The following is a 22,197-nucleotide window of genomic DNA, read 5'->3' as shown; positions in this document are numbered from 1 at the left end:
ACTTCCTTGTGTGTTTTGCTAGCTCCAGGGAAAAAGCTGGCTCACTGTGGGTCACCAACATCCCCCGAGGACAGGATGATGGACAGTTGTTAATTTCAGCATAATCCAAGAAGACATGTGTTTGATTACTTCCTGGCTGCTGGTCATTATTTGTGCATGGTTGGGGGAAGCAAGGAGATGTAAAAGCCCGACTTTACTTTGGAGGCAGCTTTTTTTAAAAAAAACTTTACTCTATTTTCCAGTTCAGGGGATAAATCCAGGGCCTCTGCACTGAGCTGTTTCCCTAGCTCAACTTATTTTTTATGTTTATTTTGAGATAAGGTCTCATTAAGTTGCTAAATTGCCCAGGCTGGCCTTGAACTTGTGGTCCTCCTGCTTCAAACTCCCAGAGGGCTGGCACTGTAGCCATATGTCATCATGTGTAGCTTGCTTTGTTTTTTTCCCTCTTTCTCTCTTTCTCTTTCTCTCTCTCTCTCTCTCTCTCTCTCTCTCTCTCTCTCTCTCTCTCTCTCTCTCTCTCTCTCTCTCTCTCTCTCTCCCTCTCTCTCTTTCCGGTGCTGGGGATGGAACCCAGGGTCTCATACACACTAGGTAAGCACTCTGTCCCTGAGCTACAACCCCAACCCAAGCTTTATTTTTTAGAATAGTTTCAGATTCACAGAAAAATTGAGATGTACAGAGAATTCCCAAGTACCTCCCTCTCTCCATATAGTTTCCCCTATCATTAACATCTAGCATTAGCACAGCATGTATGTTACAATTAATGAAACTTACCGATACAACATTGTTATTCTTTAATGTCCACAGTTCACATTTGGGTTCTCTCTTTGTTACATAGTTCTATGAGTTTTGACAAATACATCAAGTCATGTACCTAACATTACAGTCTCATTCAGAAATTTCCCTGCACTGAAGCTGCAATTCTATTGACCCAGCCCTCAGACATTTCTATCATTGTTGAGCAAAAATATTTCTCTAACTGGGTGCAGCGGTGCCCACCTGTTACCTAGCACTTGAGAAGCTGAAGCAGGAAAATTGAAAGTTCAAGCCCAGCCCGGGCAACTTAGCAACTTAGTGAGACCCTATCTCAAAATTCAAAATGAAAAGGGCTGGGATGCAGCTCAGTGGTAGAGTGTCCCTGGGTTCAATCCCCAGTACCACAACACACACACACACACACACACAAACACACACACACACACACACACACGGGAACAAGAAAGTAAAAACAAATATACTTCCCACAGGCTACAAATAGCTCAAGTTGGTGGCACACCTGTAATACCAGCTACTCAGTAGGCTGTGGCAGGAAGATCACAAGTTCCAGGCCAGCCTGGACTACATAATGAGACCATGTCTCAAAAAAAAGCAATAAGCTTTGAACATTGTAGACATGGAGGTGGGCTAGTGAACCAAATCGCGGCTACAGATCCCCTCTGGAGTGAGGAATAAGAAGGAAGAAAAATAAAACCATCGCTGAGTGATAAACATGTCAGGCCTAATGCTTTCTGTATATTAATTTATTTAATGCTAACAAAGATCCTGCAAGGTCTGTTCTATAATTATCCTAATTTACAGATAAGGAAGAGCAAGCCCAGAGTTTGAGGAATGCAAGCTGAAAGACACAGACAGAGAATATGTTGGAGCCAGGATTTGAATGCCCGCAGCCTGGCTCCAGAGCTGTGCTCTTAACCCTCACCATTTAATCTCATTTTCACTACAGCCCCTGTGGGATGCCTTAGCTATGGTTCAGTTATTTCAGCAGAAGACACAAAGTGATTCAGGGAGGTTAAGTAACGCTCTCAAAGCTGTCCAGCTTAAAAGCTGCGTACAGAGCCTACAGGTGTGCACGCAGGTCTGTGCCTCTGATGTCCGTGTGTGACCTTCTCTGGCCCGTGGTGCAGACTCCTCTGAGAAGCAGGGTGGATGAGGATTTAGCTTTATTCTTAATTTGTAGCGTGCGGCTACCCAGATTGCTTCAGAAGCACCAGAGAGGCAGTTTTAAGAGAAGCAGTGACAGGAAATTTAGTCTATTGTTTGAAACAAGAGGTGCAAACAAGTCCCTCTTTGAAGTGCTGAATAACAAATTCCGCTGGGAGTGGAAAGGCGAGAAGCTACAAGATTCTTGAGCTGGTGTCAAATGCGCAAGGCAGAGGACAGCGGGGAAGGGGCGACCTGGGGGAAAGTGGGGCAGTGTTTGTTTGAAGAGACCTGATCTTAAATAGATCAGGCTATGAGGCTGGCCAGGCAGGGGCAGAGGGTTATTTCTTCGTTTTTATCCTAAGGGAGCTCATTTTTGAGGGAAAACAGCACTCAGAGGTGGGGGTGGGAAGCGACCGTTTTAACACTAAGAAGCAGAGCAGTTCCAAAAGAAAACAAAACTAACCCCCACCACCTGGTCTGACTTGGTTGGTAGTAAAATGCGATCGGATAAATGGAGCTTGTGTAAACTAATCCCACCTCCCACTCACAAGTCAGTATTAAATTTAGATTGAATGAGAAAGGCTAAGATACAGACTTGGAATTAGTTGCAATTGCTTTACTAAACTGCCCGCCTTGGACTCTAATAGGTATTCAGGACCCCTCCCTTCCCACAGTGGAAGCCAGAGTGCGATTGTTAATCAGATACTTCCCCAGACAGTCCATTAAACCAGACTCCCCTAAAGTGAAGAAGTAAGAACCCTCGGCAATTAGCAAGTAGATTCCCAATGATGACTAGGAAAACACACCTTCTTCCAGCGGCTTAGATTGCCAAACAGCCTGTCTTGCTGTACCTAAGAGGGACTTTTGACTCTCCCATTTGCAATCGATGTCTCATTCAAGACCAAGGTCAAGTTATTGATCTTTATTATAGATGCCCTGGACCAGGGTGTCTGGAGCCTCCACCGCCACAGAGAGATGTCTGGAGACAAAACCTCAACCGCCAAGGACTGCTGGCAAGCAGGTTGGTGTAAGGTAAGACAGAGAGATGGCTACTGGGCAGACAACACCCAGGGACAAACTGATGGGGTAAGAGGGAGACTCCCTTTAGAGATCGTGGTAGGTTCTGACCAGATCAAGGCCCAGGCATGACCCAGGCGTGACAGAGATGCTGTATTAGGTTTGGGTTGGTACAAAAAGTCCTGATTTGGGTTTACAAATAAGTTCCACTGGAGAAATGCCTTTGTCTCCTCAAGCCTCAATCTTCTCGTACATAAAAGAGACATAAGGTTTCCTGCCTGAGAAACCTGTTGTGTAAAGCCCTGTGTGTAATAAGTGCTGCAGTGAGGTAGTTTTACAGGCAAAGATGACTCTTCCAGGCCTGTCACTTCCCATTTGGACTTTCTACCCTCAGGAGGTCAGTAGATAACAGCAATGTCCACACGGCTCTATTCCCAACCCTGCCAAGAGAACCTATAAACATTTTATTTGGGGGAAACCTGACCTCAGAATCCCCAAAGGAGAAAGAAACTAAGAGGTGCATGGCTAAGTTAGCATGGAGCTGGAGTCTGAGCCCCTGAAATCTCCAGAGCAGAATCTGCTCGCCCCTGCAGCACACCTGTGTAGGGCTGGGCTTTGGGGACCTTGGCCTCCATCAATTAGCCTCTTGGGCCAATTAAATAACCTCAAAGATGTTTCTGATGTCTCCCCAGCCAGATTTTAAGCTCTCTCCATGACGGGAACTACTACTGCATTTCTGTGGCCCTATGCATATCCCTATCACCTTGCCTTCCTGCCTGCCCTAAGACACACACACACACACATGTGCGCACACACGCATGTGCACACATGCACATATACCCTCCCACCCCATCTTGACCAGTCTGATAGAAGTTTCGGGAGTAGTTTTTGATTTGAGTTGACTTTATTTCACATCACATTTGAGAAAACAGAAAACTGTATGTTATTGTGTCCTTGACCTTGCTTTCTGAAATAAAAGGTCCTTGGTAAACAGGCCTTGATGCTGAATATTAGACTGGCCCTTGCCAAGGTCAAAAGGGCCCAAAACAGTTTCACCCTGGTAATAAGTGGTTATGCCACCAGAACAAAGAAGGCTGAAGGATTATAATGCACTGTGGCAGGAAGGATGCACGTGGAAGACATAAAGGCATTTCATAGCTAGCAATAATATGTCACAGGGTGAGAAATGGTGAAGGGTCCTCTCTCCCCTTGGAGTTTCTCCTACAGTGATTAGTCCTCCGTGGAGAAGGGACAGGAAGCTGGGAGTCAGGAACCCAGCTCAGGCTGCAGACCTGGCACACAGCAGGCCCTCACTAAATAGTGGCTGGAGGAATAAATTTTAAAATGCAGGGCCAGGGATTTAGCTCAGTGGTTTCGCTGCCTGCTGCGCAAGCACAAGGACCTGAGTTCGATGCCCAGTACCAAAAAAAATAAAATTAAATTACATTAAAAAATAAAAATAAAAATGCATCAGTTGCTTGAGAAAAGTCTTGGCAGAGGCCAGCTAAAATCATGTCATTGTAAGATGGCCAGAAATTTCAGCAGGTCCCTGGGAGGCTGGCGAGAAATCTGATCTCTGGGCTTTTTCTGTGCTCTGGGCCTCAGTTTACTTGCCTATAAAATGATACTAAAATACCAGTGCAAGTGCAGAGATGCAAAATTCGGAACTATGTGTGTAATGCAGTTATATGAGATGAAATAGTAAGTTTACTTTTATTGGCTGCTTACTCTATGCAGGAAGAGAGCTAAGCATTTTATATGGAATTTTCTTGTCGCATCCTCCCTATACACGGAGAGGTATGCATGCCTGTTATGGAAACTGAGATTGTGCTAAATTAAGGCCAAAGAGCTCTTCTCTTCGCCCAAATTTGACTCAGTGGATGTGCACAAAGCACCTCTCCTTAGCTCTGCTGTTTGGATGCTGACTAGAGGGATAAGGCAAGGGTCCTTGATGACACAGTGAGTTGGAAAAGAGAATGTGGGTGGCAATGGGTCATTCCTAGGAGCTACACATTGCTGGGAGTCCTGTGGGCACATTATCTCCCTCTTACCCCTTCAGAGATGCCACCAGGATCTTCCTACTACCTGGCCTTTACGATGCCAGCCTGGGCTCCTCCCAGCTCAGCGGCCTGCTTTGTCCCCTCCTTGTTCTGCATTGCTCATGCTTTCCCCCACCCCAAACATCTTCCATCTTTCTCTCCCAGCCCTGTCTAAGAGCCCATCATTTCTGAAATCTTTTGCTCATCCAAATTAAGAATGAATTTCAGCTCACTGCTCAGATCAATGCTAATGCTCAGGCAAACGTTAACATTTCATCAACTCCTTTCTGGATATTGTTTGTCTTGTGCTTAAGGTAGAATTATTCTTTTTTACATTATTGCCCTATTCCCGCTCCCAATTAAATTGCAAGCTTCTAAGGGCGGAGACCTTGTCTGCTGCTTCTGTGTTTTTATATAGTGTCTGATATGTCGTTTTGCTCAACACATAGTGTTGGGCAATTAGACGCCACACTCTCCAGCATTTTTGTTGTCATTCTTCTCTGCTCCCCACCTCAAAAAAACTTGTTAAAGAACACAAAGATCCCCCACAGCCACAGTGTGGCATTTGGCTTTGTACCTGCTGTGCTTTCCTACCCTTGACCATAATGACTTCAATTTCTTTCACAGACCTTTGTATTTTACATTCACTTCAATTAGCACTAATAGAACTACACTTTGTACCTTTATTGGGTCTTTTGTTGGACACCTCAAAAGCATTTTACAAGAAAGTATTAATTATTCCCATTTTACAGGCAGGAAACCTGAGGCAAAGTCAAACAGTGACTTAGTGGCAAAATTAGGACATGATTTTCCCTCTCTGTTTTCAATTGTCTACTAGATCATGTTATCCCTTCTGGGTTCGAGTTAAATTACTGTTTAAAGAAATGATATCTTGGGCTTTAGTGTACCCTTATTTTATTTTATTTTATTTATTTTTGGTACCGGGGATCAAACTCAGATCCTTGAGCTTGCGAGGCAGGCAGCAGAACCACTGAGCTAAATCCCCAGCCCTTTGTACCCTTATTTTAAAGAATATTTGCTATCTTCCTATAATATAGTGCATGCTTAGGTGGAAAATATATAAAATATAGAAAAGATGATAAAAGTCGTCTCTAAATTTATCATTCATAGATATCCTCCATTAGCTTTTTGGGGAGATTGTACCAAGGCCTTCACCCTGAGCTACATCCCCAGCCCTTTTTTTATTTTTCATTTTGAGACAGGGTCTCATTAAGTTTCCTAGATGGGGCCAAACTTGTGATCCTTCTGCCTCAGCCTCCCAGAGTGCTGGGATTACAAGTATGCTCTACCATTCCCAGCCTACCTTTAGCATTTAGCCTGTTTTCTTTCTGCATTCTACATGAATGGAGAACATCCTGCTCTTTGTAGTGGGACTCAGGCTATATCCTGATTCCTTTTTACCATATAGTAAACATTTCCACATGTCACTACATATGGTACTGAACATGATGTTTAATGTCCACATAACCTTTTATCATTATTTAATGATTCTCATATTATTTCCCATTTAGTCATTTCATTTTGTTGGGTTTTTTTGTTTTAGTATGTTTGGTTTGTTACCAGAAATACATCTGTGATGAGATTTACATTTTTTACCATGTATGCTTTTCAGGTTATTCAGGATGCGGGTGTATGTGCATATTTTAATAAGAAAAATAGTTGCTAAATTAGAGGCCTACTGTTGCAGCCTTCTGCTGTCACCCACCTCTCTCTCACACACACAAAACAAAATATGGACATCCTCTGTGATTTGGCCTGGGCCTCTAAAGATATTATAATACAGATTCTGAAAAACTGACACTAGATCAAATATTTAATGTGAACGGAGCTTGGGGGAATGGAAAAAGTTTTCTATTCACTGCTAGAAATATCAGCATTCCTATTTTCCATTGGAACAAGCCTTCAAAATCTTACAAACCACACTTACCCAGGAAAAAAAAATATACAGTCTGATCATGCTTATGACAAAAGAAAATCTAATTACATTTCATAAAAACAAATCTTCATTCAACTCCAGGCGTAGACCTGCAGAGATGTGTCATAAAGGAGCTTGTGGAGAAAGGGAACAAAGCTTTGTGTTGTGAGTACAGCTGAAAAAAAAAATCCTCATATTTCCACTCTGCCTCTATATGTCGTGGCACAGGGGATATAGTTGTACATTAAAAATATTGAATGACAAACTGATATCATAAGAATAATATTAATGAAAACTCAAAATAAATTGAAAGGGAGGAAAGAAAAGGAATTAATATAAGGTCTTACCACAGAACTCAGAGTTTACATTAAGCAAGATAATAATATTTATGTAATGCTTTATATATTTCAAGCCCTTTCAATGTACTACGTACACTATTAATTTCTAGTGATTCAGTAATGACATCATGGAGTCATATAGGATGGTATTTATTTCAATAGCATAAGGAAATAAGTAATATGGGCATGTCATCATAAAGAGGAAGTAAAAGGGAAAATTTAAGATTTGATTTTCTAATAAACTCTAAATATCTGAAACATTTATATTGAAATATAAGTTGGGTAAAAGAGACTGGATTAGTCACTGGCAAGGTGGGTTTAGAAGCTTTTATGATTATGAGAAATCCCAGGTTCCCTCCAAGGAACTTGGAAGTCTCAAAGCCATGAGAATTTTAGTCCATTAAGCCAGACGCATGTTCAAAGTATAAGCCGCCTGCAACCTAAAGACCAAGCTACAAGCTTTCTTGTTTAAGATTGGCGGGGGAGAACAGAATGGAATCATTAGAGGTGCAGAGAGATACCTAGAGAGAGTGTCATCAACTTATGTGGTCCAGAAGTAGAAGGCAGCTTGAAGTAATGCGCCAGAAGTGGAGTCTTTGAAGATTCCATAGAGGGTCTTGGAAGATGAGAAATGCTTTTGCCAGAGACAGGCCAGGAGGGTGATGAACAAGAGAGTCTACTATTTAGAAATCATTATAGTTGGTTCTTACAAGTTTGGCAGGTTCTTGGTACAATTATATAACTACACATACATTTGGCATACAGAGATGAATTATGTACTATGCATGTAATTACATGTAGCAAAGTGTGTACTTTTATTTGGAGGGTATTTACATAGTACAATGAATAGTGTACTTAGAAATAATTAACATAAAGTATTATTTAAAAAACAAAACAATTAAAAGTAGAATCTAAAATCTTCCTTCTATTTATCCCAGTAGCTGATGTCAAACCATTCTAGAAGGCAGACTCCAAAGACAAAAAGGAGGGTAATTTCCCTCTGTTTATTCATAAATCTTTGATTTAAGGAAAAGGCCTTTTCAAGTTTAAAGTATCTTGAAACTTCTGTCTGAACTTAGACATTCCTAAATTTAAAACACTTACAAATTCAGTCGTCTTGAAAGAATACCTTTATATGATTTTGAACTTCTATATTTGTAATATTGAGACTACATGATTTATTAAGAGTATGATTTTGTATTGACCATAAATAGCTATGTCTTTATGGTTAATAGTGAATAAATCATGATGTAAGCTTTTAGCATTATGTATTATTTCTGTTTATCTGAAATATTTCTTGTTGAAAACCATTTGAAACTGGTTCTAATTTGGAGGCAAAAACTACTTAGAAAATTAATTAAGGTTTTAGGATGAATCTCTCAATTTTTCCTTTGAAGCATATCACATAGAATAAGAAATTCCTGAATTATTTTCTTTCCTTTTCTCCTTCCTTCCTTCATCTCTTTCTTTCTTTCCCCCTTCCTTCCTTCTTTCTTCCCTTTTCTTTCTTTCTTTGTAGTTTGGTTAAAAACTTGACAATATAAACACTTTTTTATGAGATAAAGAATATGGCACTTAAAAAAATATAACGTTCTACAGTATATTTTTTTAATCTGGAAGAATTTCTTGATGGTTAATTCCCTTAAGGAATTAGTTAAGTATAGAACAGTGACTAAATTTGAATCTTTAGGAAACAATACAATGTTCATTTTGGGGGGGCTATCAAAGGAAGACCAATTTACTAAAAATCAACCCGTATAATATTTTGGAGGGTTTGCCAATTTTCACCTTAATGTTGTTAATAAACTATATATAGATGTCAGGGAGAGAATTCACCCATGCAAGAAAGGTAAGGAAGAGGGAACTCTGGAAGGTGCTTTACAATTTTCTATAAGTTATATTACTTAGCATTTTCACAACCTCAGTGTGATCAATCAAGTTTTTTAAAGGCAAAATAAAATGGGTCACAAATGAAATTTAGGAATTCTGAGCTTCTATATTTTAGTTCTATAGCTTCTATATTTTGTTGCCTTATTTGGTGCTAATTTAGTCTCAGAAGCAAACACCATTTTGGTGAACCATCCCATCTGATTACTGGGGGCTTAATTTTGAAAGCTGGGGGCGGTGAATTACTCAGATACTGGGAACTGTGAGCTTTCTTCCTCTAAAGGGAGAGCCTGAATATTAAAAAGTGACCAAATGCCTCTGGATTGTTTTTCTTGTGCTTTATTCTAAGTAATATCAATTACACGTCAAGGTGCTTTTTGGTACTGGGCCAGTTATCTTACTAATTCACCCTTTTCTCACACTGTGTTCCAGGAGGTCACAGGCATTATTACATTATCATTGTGGGTATCAGTGAAGAGCTAGGTCCTAAAGCCCTCTCATTTTCTAAGCATTTTATGCAGTGCACAACTTTGTAGATCCACTATATTCAGATGCCAGAAGGTCCTCCTCCTGAACTTTTACAATGATGAAGCTGAAGGACAATCTGAAAAAAGAAAGAAAACAATCTTTAGAAATAGATGTAATTTGCTGTTATTCTATGTCTACACCTGCTCAAGAAAAAAATGTACGTTTAAAGGTTTTTTTAAAAAAGTTATTTGCAGATTATTTCACTCAGCCAAAATAATTTTTGATTAATGGTTTGTCTTGAGTAATTTTCCTTTTAAAATGGTAACGTTTTGTGTTTCTGGGAAGTTATTCTAAACTTTTTTCCCCATGAAGAGAGCAATAAGGCTTGCATAACTCAAAACTCTGGTAGAAGAAATCTAAACTTTATTTAAAGAGAGCTTGACCTCTGGGTCATCTAGTGTGCTATTTCTTTACTAAGTCAGGTTAACATGTAAATAATATTAAACATAACCAGAAACGTAACAAGGATATTTAATACTCATCAACTTTATTTCTAAAATATTGCAGTGGATTCAGAACTCTGAATTCCAACCAGATGTACTTCTGGAGTATTACACAGGTCATATATGTTTCACTTTTTTTGTTCAAACCCAAGGGATCGACACGATAATTAGATTGAGAACATCTGTACCAAATCCAAACCATTTCCCTTATCCTTCCCCACGGGAGAATTTTTTTTTTCTTTTTTTCTTTTTAAAAGCTCCTGAACATTTTATTTGTCTAGCCACCTTTAGGGCAATTCCTAGATGACTGCCTGCCTGCCACCGCACAAATAGGGGAGGGAAGACTTCCCCCCAGCGTAGGCTGGGAAATAATGGTTAGAAGTGGGGTTTTGTCGGGACAGGAATGGCTCAGTGTGGCATTGCCTCTTCCCGCCAGGAATCTGGCTCCCGGACCGGGCATGGCCAGGTACCCGGGCCAGGAGCGCGGGTGGGCACGTGCACCGGGACCCGAAGACCCGAAGAGTGTCAGGGCGCCGCTGCCCTCTACCGGGCGGCGCTGTCCGAGCTGCCGCCGATCGTCGGCGCGCGCGGGCTCAGGAGCCTCACACTAAGGCAGCCTTCGTCCACCCGGGGTCTGCAGTGCCCTGCTGGGTCGCGAGGCACAGCATCTGGGCCAAAAGCCTGCGAAGCGCTCCAGTTAGACTACCGTGCGCTCCCATCCACCTGCTTCTTGAGCTTCCGAGAGTCAAAGGCTGGGATGGGGACGTAGAGCGATCCCTTTCCAGACCTTAAGTTTTCGATGACTCGGAGGTCCCTGGCCCCAGTGCAAACCTTGAGAACCTATGTGTTTTCTACATCTTAGGGGACTTTGATTTCCAGTCCTTTCCTTTAGGAATGCTGAAATTCACTACAGTGATCGACGCTAAACCCTCGATTTCAGCCGAAAAGCAATTATTTTCCACTTATGTGTTTTATTTTGTATTGCATACAGACTTTATTTACATATAATTTTCAAGATTAAGGAATTTGGGGATTTGTTTTAACTAATTACACGTTAAATGAAGTGCGAGAGGTAAAAGTATAGAATTCCTACTGGAAAACTCAAATTTGCACGTGTGTGTAATCAATTAAAGACGACGATTACAAAACGGGTGCTTTGGTCAGATTTCTGCAAAGAAGGAAATCAAAACAGAATTCATTTTTCGGTTTGCAATTTAGCATTCTTGTAAACTTGGGGACACGCTTGCTGTTTCAAGCGAGTGCACGCAAGCTTTCCAACTTTCTGCACCCAAAGGAGTAGAAGCCGAGATGTCTAAACCGAAAGAAGTTTCTTGGTTTGTGCCGCAAAAACGGTGCGGGGACACAGAACTGAGCTCCAAGACTTTTACTGTCGTAGCCTAGGCAGGAGCGGTTTGGGCAAAGGGGGGCCGCGGGGACCCCCGTGCTATCGCCGTTGCTGTTCACCCTGGTGCGACTCGGGACTGTCGCTGCCGCGGTGTGGGACATGAACGTCCGCCGCGACCTGAAAGTCAGAGGTCTTCTTCCGTCAGCTCGACTCCCCGACCATGAAACGCTGTTCCTGGCCGCGGCACGCTCCGAGTTCCCGACAGAGTGCAGCAGGACCGGACAGTGGTGGCCCGTGGCCAGCGCGCCTCGCACACGCACTGCTGCCGTGGGCCTGGGCCGCGCGGGGTCTGGGCTCGGGCAACTGGACGCTGGGCCAGAACGAGTGAAAAGGGGGCTGTCCCGGCGTCCGCCTCAGAGCCCCCAAGCTGGGGCCCTGAAAGGGCTGCGCTCCGCTGCCGCCCGCGACCCCTGGGGGGCCTAAGCGTGCCCCAGGTGAGCTGGGCCCGGGGCCTCGGCGGGGGCCGGAGCCCTTGCCGCGACCCGTAGCGCCCCCTCAGGGTTGGGCGCGCGGCCGCCGCGATTGGGGCTGGGGGTGCGGACAGGGGCGGGGGTCGCGGCCCCAGCGGTCGCCGCGCGGGGAGGACGCAGCGTCGCGCGACAAGCCGGCCAGCGGCCGCCGCTCCCGGGGACTCCGACTTGAACTCGCCATGGCTGCTGAGGCGACGGCGCCGTGAGGAAGAGTCCGCGTCCGCTGTGTCGGCGGCGGCGGCCGGCTCCAGGCCGGGTTTTGGCGCCGCCCGCTTGCTGCCTCCTGGCGGCTCCTGAACTCCAGCCCCCTCTCTATCAGCCTCTCACTCCGTCTCAATATGTCTCAAGATGGCGGCCAATGTGGGATCGATGTTTCAATATTGGAAGCGCTTTGATTTACAACAGCTGCAGGTCAGGCTTCTCCGCGCTCGGCCTCGCGCCCGGGGGTGGGGGCTGCGGGCGGTCGCGGCCTCCCCCGGGGACCCCGGGCTGCCCGGACGCCGGGGGGCCGCGGCGGCGGGGAGGAGGGGGGTGCCGGGGAGAGCGGGGCCGAGTCGGGCACAAGTCCCTCTCGCTCCCAGGGCCCCCATTGATAACTCGCTTGATCAGAAATTGATCCTCTTTGTTCAATTCATCGATCAGCCCAAGATGGCGCCGGGAGCCGTCGCCGCCGCCACCGCTGCCCCCGGTGTCTGCCCCCACCCTGGGCGCCCCCCCCGGCCCGGCGCCGCTGCTGCCTGCGCCTCCGCCGTCGCCGCGGGACCAGAGAGGGGGCGGCCTGGTGGCCCCGCGGGGCGCGCGCATGAGGGGGCGCAGGCGGCGGGCGGCGGGAGGAGACTGCGGCCCGGCGGCGGCGGCGACTCCCGCCCGCGCGCCCGCGCCCCCGGCCCTCCGTATTCCCGGGGAAAGTTTGTGGGGAGTTGTTGTGGGGGGTGAAGCGCCTGCCTCTTCAGGAGGAGCCGCCGGCGCGGCGGAGCTGGGGCTGGTGGCGCTGTGGTGCCGCTGGCTCGGGGGAGGGTCACAGCGGCCACCGGCGGCGGCGGCGCGGCCCGGCTCCGGCCAGGCGGGCGGGTGGCCGGGCGGGCGCCCGCGCTCACTGCCCGGGCCGGCCCGGGCCCCGAGCGCCCTCTCCTCCGCCCCCTGTCAGCGGGCCTCTCCGCCGCCGCCGCCGCCGCCGCCGCCGCTCGGGCACCCGGCGCGGACCCCGGTTTGTTTACGTCCCGGGAGCGCCCCGGGGGCCACCCGCAGCCGCCTCGCTCTTTTGTGTGCCGGCGCGAGTTGCCCGTCCGCGTTCCGGGGATCTCGCGGGGGCGCTTCTGGGAAATTTGACGAGGGGCGGCGGGGGCGTCCTGCGCGCAGTGCCGTGGGTCGCCGCGTCCGGGACCGGGAGGAGGCTGCAACTTTCCTGGAGCGGCTGTCCGCGCGGGGGGCGCGCTTCCCCTCGCTGCCGGCCCTCTCCTGCGCGCAGGGACTCTCGTGGCCCCGGGGTGGCCGCCGCTTGTTACATTCCGGCCCCTTCCTCTGGGTGACCCGGGAAGAGGGCTCTTGTCTTCTCTGCAGGGTCCGCGGGGGCTATGGAGCGCGCGGCCGCTCCGCTCCTAGATGCTTCCTCGGGCCGGGTTCTCGAAAGCAAAGCCGCGCGGGCCCCGATAGACTGTGGCGTGCGGGAAGGTGGTCCCGGCGCCGAGCCCCAGGAACCCCATCCGGCGCTTGAGCTGTCGCCGCGCTCAAGAAGTGCGCTCCTGCCTGGCAGCCCCCACCCGGAGGAGCGGCGCGTCCTCGGGGTCCGCCCCGCACATGCCTGCTCGGCTCTTGCGGCGGCTGGACAGCCCCGGGACTTTGCCAGGTGGATGTGTGTAGCTGGAGCCAAGTTGAAGGTGAGCGGCTTGGGGGGCCAGAAGCTCTGTGAACACTGGGGGCCCGGGAGGGAGACAGTCGTGTAACTTAGAAGGACCCAGGATGGCTTAGTGCCCCCGGGGTCCCCACAACGTCCCTGGGGTACCGCTGCTTCTCAAGCCTATAGGGTGTACACCGAGGTGTACTTGGCTGAATTTTGCTAACCCGGGGGACTGATGGACAGTCACCACAGCACCTGTGGTAGTAAAGCAGACAACTACACATGCAGGCTTTTAAGAAATGAAGTGGATTGGATTAAAACATATGTAAGTGGAGCCTGGCAACTTTAATTGTATGCCCTTGTTTTCTGTCCTTGTTTTCCACCCTTGCCTACGTAAAAACGATAGAGCAGACTCATAGTCGTTATGAAATTTCCTCAGATTTCTCGCTTAACTAGGAAGAAGAGTATGTGAACTATGTATTTCTGATAAGATTAGAACTTAAAGGAGTTTGAGTATTTATTGACTAAAATAGATTACTCCAAAGTGTCTATTGTGTAAATTAGATTCCTGAATGTAATGAACACAGCGGAATGGCATTTTTGATAAATTGGTCTACCCTGTTTTAGTAAAAATAGCTCCCTTTACCATAATTTAATTCCTCTGCTTACTGTAAAACCCGTTCTGGAATGTTAAGAGACAAACCTTAATATTCCCCCCACCTCTTGTCTTACTAAATGTGACATCCTAGTTTAATATCAATGAAGTTTCTCTTTTTAAGCATCCTGGCAGAACTGCCTGGGAGATGGGTTTGGTTTCTAGAGAGTTATTAGATTTTATGAACTTGATATAAGCACACCTCCCCTTACCCATTGATTAGCTACTTCTTCAGGGGATCATGGGGACATTTAATGGTATGGTTGTAGGATTTGATTAAGGTTCCCTGGCAGTTCACTTGAATGAATTTTATGTTGATCTGGAAAATGCAGCAATATCATACAAAATCCTTTCTCTGAGCAGCATTCTTTCTATGAATATCCATTGCCCTTTGGTGGTAGTTAATGACTTGGCCTTAGATGATTTTCTGTGGCTGCTCGGTTACACGTTTGAAGACATTATTTGAACATGGAATGTCAAAGTTCGGGTATAAGGCCAGACTGGTCCTTTCTCTGAGTCTTGGGGAGGCCTTTGAGCTGGTGTCTGGTTGAGTGTCCACTTTGTTCCCATAGACAGTAAGTGAGCCACTGAGACTGCAGTTTGAGCAAGAGTTTATTAGTTTCAGACTCTTCTCTCTCTGGACTCTTAGACTGAAATGGGGTTGCTTACAAGCCCACTGTCTGCTGTGGCATTGCCACCCCAAGGCAGAGAGGCTGAGCTCAGGTAAATAGACCAGGTTAGAGACTTCAGTGGGTCTGGATGAGACAGTTCTGGGCAGTTCTGTACCTCCTCAGCACCCCAGTGAGCCATGGTCATGTTCTTGTCCCTTTGCTTCTTGGATCTTGAAGTCACTGTGGGGACTTGGAGTGAAACAAAATCGTGCTCTACTTGGTTTCCTTTTTTAGTCCCAAAGGTTTGCGGTATGGAAGTTTTGGTGCTTTGGCGTTGCTAAGACTAGTTGGACAAGTTTTTATCCTACCCCAGACTTGTAAAATCCAGACTTTTTTTTAAAAAGTCAAAAAACCCCACCATTGTATAAATTTATCTTTTAAATACACGTTTGAAAAGAGAACACTTTCTAAAACAAGCTCATGCAACTTTGTTACGTGATTGTGGAGTTCTGAATTTTTTGGGATGGGACCTGCCAGCCCTGGCTCCTCTTTGCAGAATTGTCCTCGTGTGGGGACTTATTTTCCGCTTTAAGGGTACTCTGCCATGGTGAGCTTTAAAAGTTACTCTCTTTTTCAATATCAGAAAACAATTTCAGTTTTGCCCAATTTGTTTTCTGGTTGCTTTTGCTTTCTCCTATCATGGAAGTGTGTATGTCACCAGCTGTCTAGACTGTTCCCTGTAATAACTCTTTTATTTATTTATTTTTTGGTACCGGGGATCAAACTCGGGTCCTTGTGCTTGCGCAGCAGGCGGTGAAACCACTGAGCTAAATTCCCTGCCAAATCTTTTATTTTAATTAAGCTATCATGTGTAGTAGCTTCATTAGAGTAATGAATAAATGAACGATGCTGCCACTGCTCTTCTTTTTGTTTTCTTGGTTTTTTTAATATTGGTGTCTTAGAGATTGGGAGTGTGAAGGGCTCATTACCTGTTGCTTGAAGTTTTTGCCTGGGTGAAAGGTAAGTCATTGCAGCGATAAAGTTAACCACAGCGCCTCCTTGGTACAGCTAGGTGCACAGAGCCCTTTTGCTTGCATCCCCAGTTTGAGGTGTGTCCATAGTTAACTAATTCAGGAAAGTTGGAAAGGAGACAGCCTGCTGCTCTCCAGAATTATTCTGTCCTTAATCCTCCGAGCTAACCTTAAAAATGCCGAATAGCGACCTCATTGAGCCCACGACCTTTAATGGTTGTTTAAAATGACTTCTGTTGCTGATAAATTAAAAAAATCCCTCAGGGTTTGTGTGGGAGCTGTGCAGACACAGTAGTTTATGCTCTGTGATACCACAGTCAGTCTTAGTAACAAGGCTAGAAGTAGAAAATCCATTTTTGTTTCAGTTCTGTGTGAAATGAAGGAAGGACAAATTAATTAGGGGAAAATTGGTAAATTTTTAAAGGAGAAATTATTGTATGAAAAACCCTACAGAGCTAGGCTCATTTCCAACCTATGTTTCCCTTTTATATAGTTCACACATTTGGATCATGTAAATTTCACATACAGTATTTGAAATGCAGGTGTATCTTCTGAGTTGTATAAAGTTGCTATAAAAGTTTTTCTAATATTCAAGATCATGTTGCTGTTAAATGCATAACTTAAAATAATTGCTCTCATGAAAAGTCTGATTTTTATTAGTAATTGTCAAAGACAGAAGTGTGTCTAGTCCTTTTGTTTTGTCTGAAGCTCTGAGTTATCACTGCAGAGAGATAGTTTTAGTTTCAACTGAAATTTCCCTGCCTCTGGTTGTTTAAACCAGACCCTTAATCTTATTTTAACATATTTAAAGTGTTCAGAAAACCCGGAAGAATTGTTTTGTGTAAGTAGCAAGTGAACATAGTTTAAACACTCAAGCAATTCTGGTATCTAATTGGAAACAGGTGGAATTCTTGGACTCTTGTATTTGAGTCTTCTATAGCCAAGAATAGGGACACTTTTTACTGTGGCTATTCATTCTGTGGACACTCTTTGTAGAGGGGTTCCCCAGCCTCTCATTGCGCCCTGTAACTATTTACCAGAATGTTCCAATAATCCTGGGTGTTACAGGACCTGGCTGCCTGTGGATGTCTGAACACTGAGCGAATTGTGTGTTTGCAGATAGAGTGAAAAAAGAATTCTACTGGCATTATTAAACAAACAGTTTATTATCTGTCTTGTGTAACTTATATAGCAAAGAAATTGTGATTTTATTTTGTGAATTCTGATTTAGTAAACATTTATTGACCAGTGTGTAGATGCATTTTATTATACCCTGACAGTGGTTTAAAATTCAGAGAGAAATTACTTTCCTTATGAGTTCTATGTCGGGCCAGGGATGTAGCTCAGTGGTGCTGCGCCTGCCTGGCAAGTGCAAGGTCCTCAGTTCAATCCCCGGTTCCACAAAAAAGAAAGAAAGAAAGAGTTCTGTGTTTAAAGATATAAGCTTTTTGGACCTGAGTTCAATCCCCGGAACACACAAAGAAAGCTTTTTTGTTGTTGTTATTAGTTTTTTGAGACAGGGTCTCACTATGGTAGCCCAGGCTGGCCTGGAACTTGTGGCAGTCCTCCTGCCTCAGCCTCCTGACTGCTGGGTTTACAGGCATGCGCCACCAAGCCTGTCTTAGAGATATAAGCTTTAATTGCAGCCAAAAAATATTAACTTGGTTTGGGGCATTATTTCAATAAAATACTAATGATGGGCCCCTCCAAATTGTCTGTCCTTTTTCCTGTTCTAGTTTTCAAAATGTGTTCCTGAAAGCCCCTTCATAGTCCTGGTTTTGCTCTGTATTTAGAAGCAAGTTTTGGTTTGTGTGCAGGTGGTGGGTATTTCTGGAGGACAACTGAGATTTGTGTTTGAGCTGCTGGTACTGCTGCAGTTTTGACTTTGCTGAGCTGCAGTGGGTCCTGGTTTCCAGCAAGGTGCTGAGAAAGTGGTGGAAGAGAGCAGTCTCTGGCAGGGAAGGAGGTGTCCCTGCAGGAAGTGAACTGGAATTGAAGGAGAGCATGAGCCATTGTCCTCATTTGTGCCATGCCTAAAGCAGCTTTGAAGCACCTTTGTTACGACTTGCAGATTTTTAAAAAGAGCTTATGCTATATACTATGCACAGAATATGACAGTTAAAAGAGAGGGCAACAACTCCATTTGAAAGACATCTGATTTGTTGCAAACCCCACCAAGAACTTTTCCTTTAAAAACCAAACAGCTCTCTGGTAAGAAAAATTCTCATTCTTTTTTTTTTTTGGTACCAGGGATCGAACTTGGGACCTCGTGCTTGCAAGGCAGGCACTGGAACCACTGAGCTAAATCGCCGGCCCCCTATATTCTCATTCTTGCTGTAATTAAATTCCAATAGGATGATGTTAATGCACAAAATACAGGCTGTCAATTTCTTCATATTAGTCTGAAGTCTTTTCCTTACTGTAGGAGGGCCCGGGCTGTTGGCAAAATTTTTGTGTTTAATAGAGCCCTGGGCCCCAGGAATCCCAGGAATTTCTATGGCCACAGGGTTGCCAGAGCCCCAAGAGGGACTGGTAGGTACCCACAGGGGTCTTCCTATGCAGAGGAGCCCAATTTGGCAGGAGATTAGGAGGAAGGAGAATAAGACTATTCTTGCCAGGGGTTTACTGACATTGAAGAGCAGCCCAAGCAGTAGCTGGGTAGGAGATTCACAATAAGTGAAACTGACTAGGTCTTGCTTCCTTCCATTAAAGTGTTTGTGAAACTGAGAAAAGAATGCCAAGGCAGCTGGCCACACCTTTGTAAGACTCTGGAGTCCACCAGGTCTTCCATAAGGTGGCCTCTATCTGCTGACACTTGAAATCCTGGCTACACTTGACCGTTAGTGATTTATGCAATTCATGTAGAGGGAAATTACCAGAGCTTAAACCCTGAAATGGTAGGGAAATAGCTTGCTCTTTCTTAGCGTTTCCTTGAATGTACCGACACCAGCCCTGTTCTCTTCCAGACAGCTGTCTTTGGCTGCACTTACTATTTTTGTTTTTTGCTTTTGGTACTGGGGATCGAACTCGGGACCTTGTGCTCATGAGGCAGGTGCCGGAACCACTGAGCTAAATCCCCAGCTCCAACACTTACTATTTTTTAAGTTAGTGCAGATAACATTTATTTTAAAAGTTACCTATGGTTGTGAGGTGTTTTGAGTTTGGTCAAGGTAAAAACAGACAAATTAGCTCTTTTTTAAGCAAATATTATGAAATTGTGAGAAATAGAATGTCATTCTTACTGTCATTAAAAACTTATTTGGGCATTGACAGCGTTTTACTGAAATGGAAGATGTTTAGATCCTGTCCACTCACCATATAGGAGAAAGAAAACAAAACCAATCATAGCTCAAAAGCTTTTTCCCACGTTTCTACCTTTGTTCACTTGTTCTTTTGTACCTGTGAGGTTCTTCGGTTTATTGCCACTTTCCCTCCTGTACTTAGGAAATTATTATTTAGATAAAAATGATTTGATAAAAGTTTGTACATGATAACAAAAGCAAACCCCTCTATTGAGGAGCCTGAAGCTGTGAACATCAGCAAGGCCCGGGGGCTGGTGGTTAAGACAGGGCTGCTGTGGAGCCGCCCTCAGCTGCCAACTGCCAGCCCGGAGCTCTTGCTGTCACTTCTGCCTGTCATTTCTTGCCTTGCTCCTGGCCTGCCACACCTGTCCGCCTATGTTATGACAATTTTTTCTTTTCCTTTTTTATCATAAGTATTTGTGGAGCTCCATTATTTTGAGGTTCTTGGAAGAAAGTTACAATGTAAATGAAAACTTAAAATAAAATTCTTGCTGGAGGGAATTGTACATTGAATTTTTGATGAGGTTTCAAAAAGACTTTTGTGCTCCTCTTAGGAATAGGAACATTCTATGGCTCCTATCACCATTTTTGCATCATTTCAAAAGGTGTGCAGGTACTGGCAAGACGTATTCTGTATTTTGTTTCTACATAGTAATTGACCTAGAACTTGAACCCATGTGGTCCCGTGTTATATTGTTCTGCTCTAGTCTTGCCAAGAGTGTGGATAGCAATAGTCTGTGGAACACAGACATTTCAAAGGGAAAGGCTCTGAGCCCCTGGCATGCAACTAAAATTACGAGTAGAGCTGTAAGTCCAATTCCATTCCTGTTCACACAGCAGAGAGGTTAGAAGCTGTACAGCTTTGAAATAGAAAATTGTGAGCTTGGGAGTATTCATTTAAGCAAGTGTAGAAATGTTAATTTACTGGACTTGCTTATTACAGCTGCACCTCAGCTCCTCACTTTTGCAACAGTACATGCCATCGCATCATTCAGCCAAGTAGGAGACAAGTTCAAGTTGGGAGTCATGTTTCTGCTCCAGAGGCATGTATGGGATCTCGGAGCCAGACCGGAAGTCCGGGATGCTTCAGGGCACCCCTTCCAGGTGACTTGGTCGGCTACAGACCTTACAGTTGTGGGTGAACGTAGGACCTGTGAGTGGCCTGGCACTTTGGCAAGCTGGACCGTGCAGTCATAAAGCTGTCACCTGGAGCTGGCTGTCCCAGAAGGCAAGCTCAGTCATCTCTACCTCCACCCAGTCCTCAGCCCTGGTACCAGTTTGTCAGCATTGACGTGGGAGTAGGAAAGAAAGGATATTGCCAGTTATGGTTGAAGGTCATTGTGAGGGGAGTTAGAAGTGGTTTGTGATTGTTTAAAATGGCTGTGTGTTGGTATGTAATTATGCTGTCATAATGTGCTGATACTTTAATGAAATATTTTTTCATGTGTATGCAGTTAGTTTTGGGGCTTATCACAAGTCTTTTCTAATATAACACAACCCAAGGGCATAGTCTTTATTTGTTTGAAAATTGACCATTCAAAGCAGGTCACAATCCATTATAGATTTTGCTGCCAAATTAATCTTCCCAAACCATTGATTTCATCATTCATGCCTCTTCTTAATTACCCACAATGGCTCGCTTTGGCACCTGGTGGAGACCACATTCCTCAGGCTGCCAGACAGTTGTTGGTAGGTGTCTCCACTTTACCTAAACCTTTTATCCCAGTTAGAATGATCCCAGCGTCTTGCTCATTTGGGGAAACTCCCTCTGTATATCTGAGCATCCAGCCTGCTTTCACGCGTACCATTATTCCTTTGCTCCCTTACTCACTGCCTGAAGGAGTGGGTGGCATGGCCAGGACATGGTTTTAATGGACTTGTGCGCCCAAGGCATTGTGGAGGCTGGAGGAAAGGTTTGGAAATCAGGCATGGATTTTTATTTAATGTGCTGTAAATACAATTATGTGTATTTTAACGAATGTATGTAAAGAAAGAATTTAATAAATGGGAGTAAAAATAAAACACATAGCCTATGAGTGGTTTTCCAGACACTGCCATTTTAATTCAATTGTCCTCCTTTCCACAATATCAAAAAGAATCAAGTTTGGGCCAGGGATGTAGCTCAGTGGTAGAGCACTTGCCTAGGTAGGCAAGAAGCTGTGCTCCTTCGGAGAGATGAAGGATTTGGAGTGGGATGGAGGCCTGGAGAGGAGAAAAAGCTTGAGCCCATCTCTGTGCACTTGGCCTGGTATAGGAGAGGGCTTTCCAAGAGAATTGATGTAGGTGGCTGGGTACCTTGGAGGCTTCCCTCCAAACGCTGGCTCAGAGGTACGTGCCTGCTGTCCACCCTCTATTGTTATGCACCTGCTGTCCTCTGTCCTGAGGACAGGGTCCCCCACAGGTGGTAACTGCTGCTTGGACCTTAGCACTGAATACTATGGCCTCTCAAGGGGGTGGATCCTCAGTGTCCTAATTTGGGACTCTCTCACATAGTTACCTTAAGAATGGAAACTTGATTTTTTTCCTCTCTTTAAAATTTTCTTTCTTTTTTGTGGTGCTGGAATCAAACTTGGGGCCATGGACATGCTAGGTAAGTATACTACCACTGAGCCCAGACTGGATTCTTTTTAATGTTTTGAAAGATAGTTCAATTATATTAAAATAACAGTTTGGAAAACCACTGATAGAATATGTTTCATTTTTATTCCCATTTATTAAATTCTTTCTTTGCATAACATTGCTAAAATATACATAATTTGTGGCACATAAAACAAA

General features: G+C 44.9%; 1 protein-coding gene across 20 annotated transcripts in view; it reads left to right on the top strand.

Moving 5' to 3' along the window:
• The first annotated feature begins 12,063 nt into the window (after window positions 1-12,063).
• Window positions 12,064-22,197, top strand: part of Cux1 (cut like homeobox 1) — a 374,970-nt gene continuing 364,836 nt past the window's right edge. For 11 of the 20 annotated variants that reach the window (XM_021254464.2, XM_004840131.4, XM_087195781.1 and 8 more), the window contains exon 1: window positions 12,186-12,397. In XM_021254464.2, coding sequence (XP_021110123.1) covers window positions 12,335-12,397 — 63 coding nt within the window. In that variant the 5' untranslated portion in view covers window positions 12,186-12,334. Of the gene's footprint in view, window positions 12,398-13,546; window positions 13,864-22,197 lie in introns of all 20 variants that reach the window. The other 9 variants (XM_021254462.2, XM_021254456.2, XM_087195785.1 and 6 more) reach the window with 7 other exon arrangements.

This window comes from Heterocephalus glaber, unplaced genomic scaffold, assembly GCF_053883595.1.
Source record: "Heterocephalus glaber isolate CG9 unplaced genomic scaffold, H.glaber_assembly_v1.0 deba00001610, whole genome shotgun sequence".
Classification (NCBI taxonomy): domain Eukaryota; kingdom Metazoa; phylum Chordata; class Mammalia; order Rodentia; family Bathyergidae; genus Heterocephalus; species Heterocephalus glaber.
The sequence above is the reverse complement of the archived record's forward strand: the minus strand, read 5'-3'. Positions and strand labels throughout refer to the sequence as shown.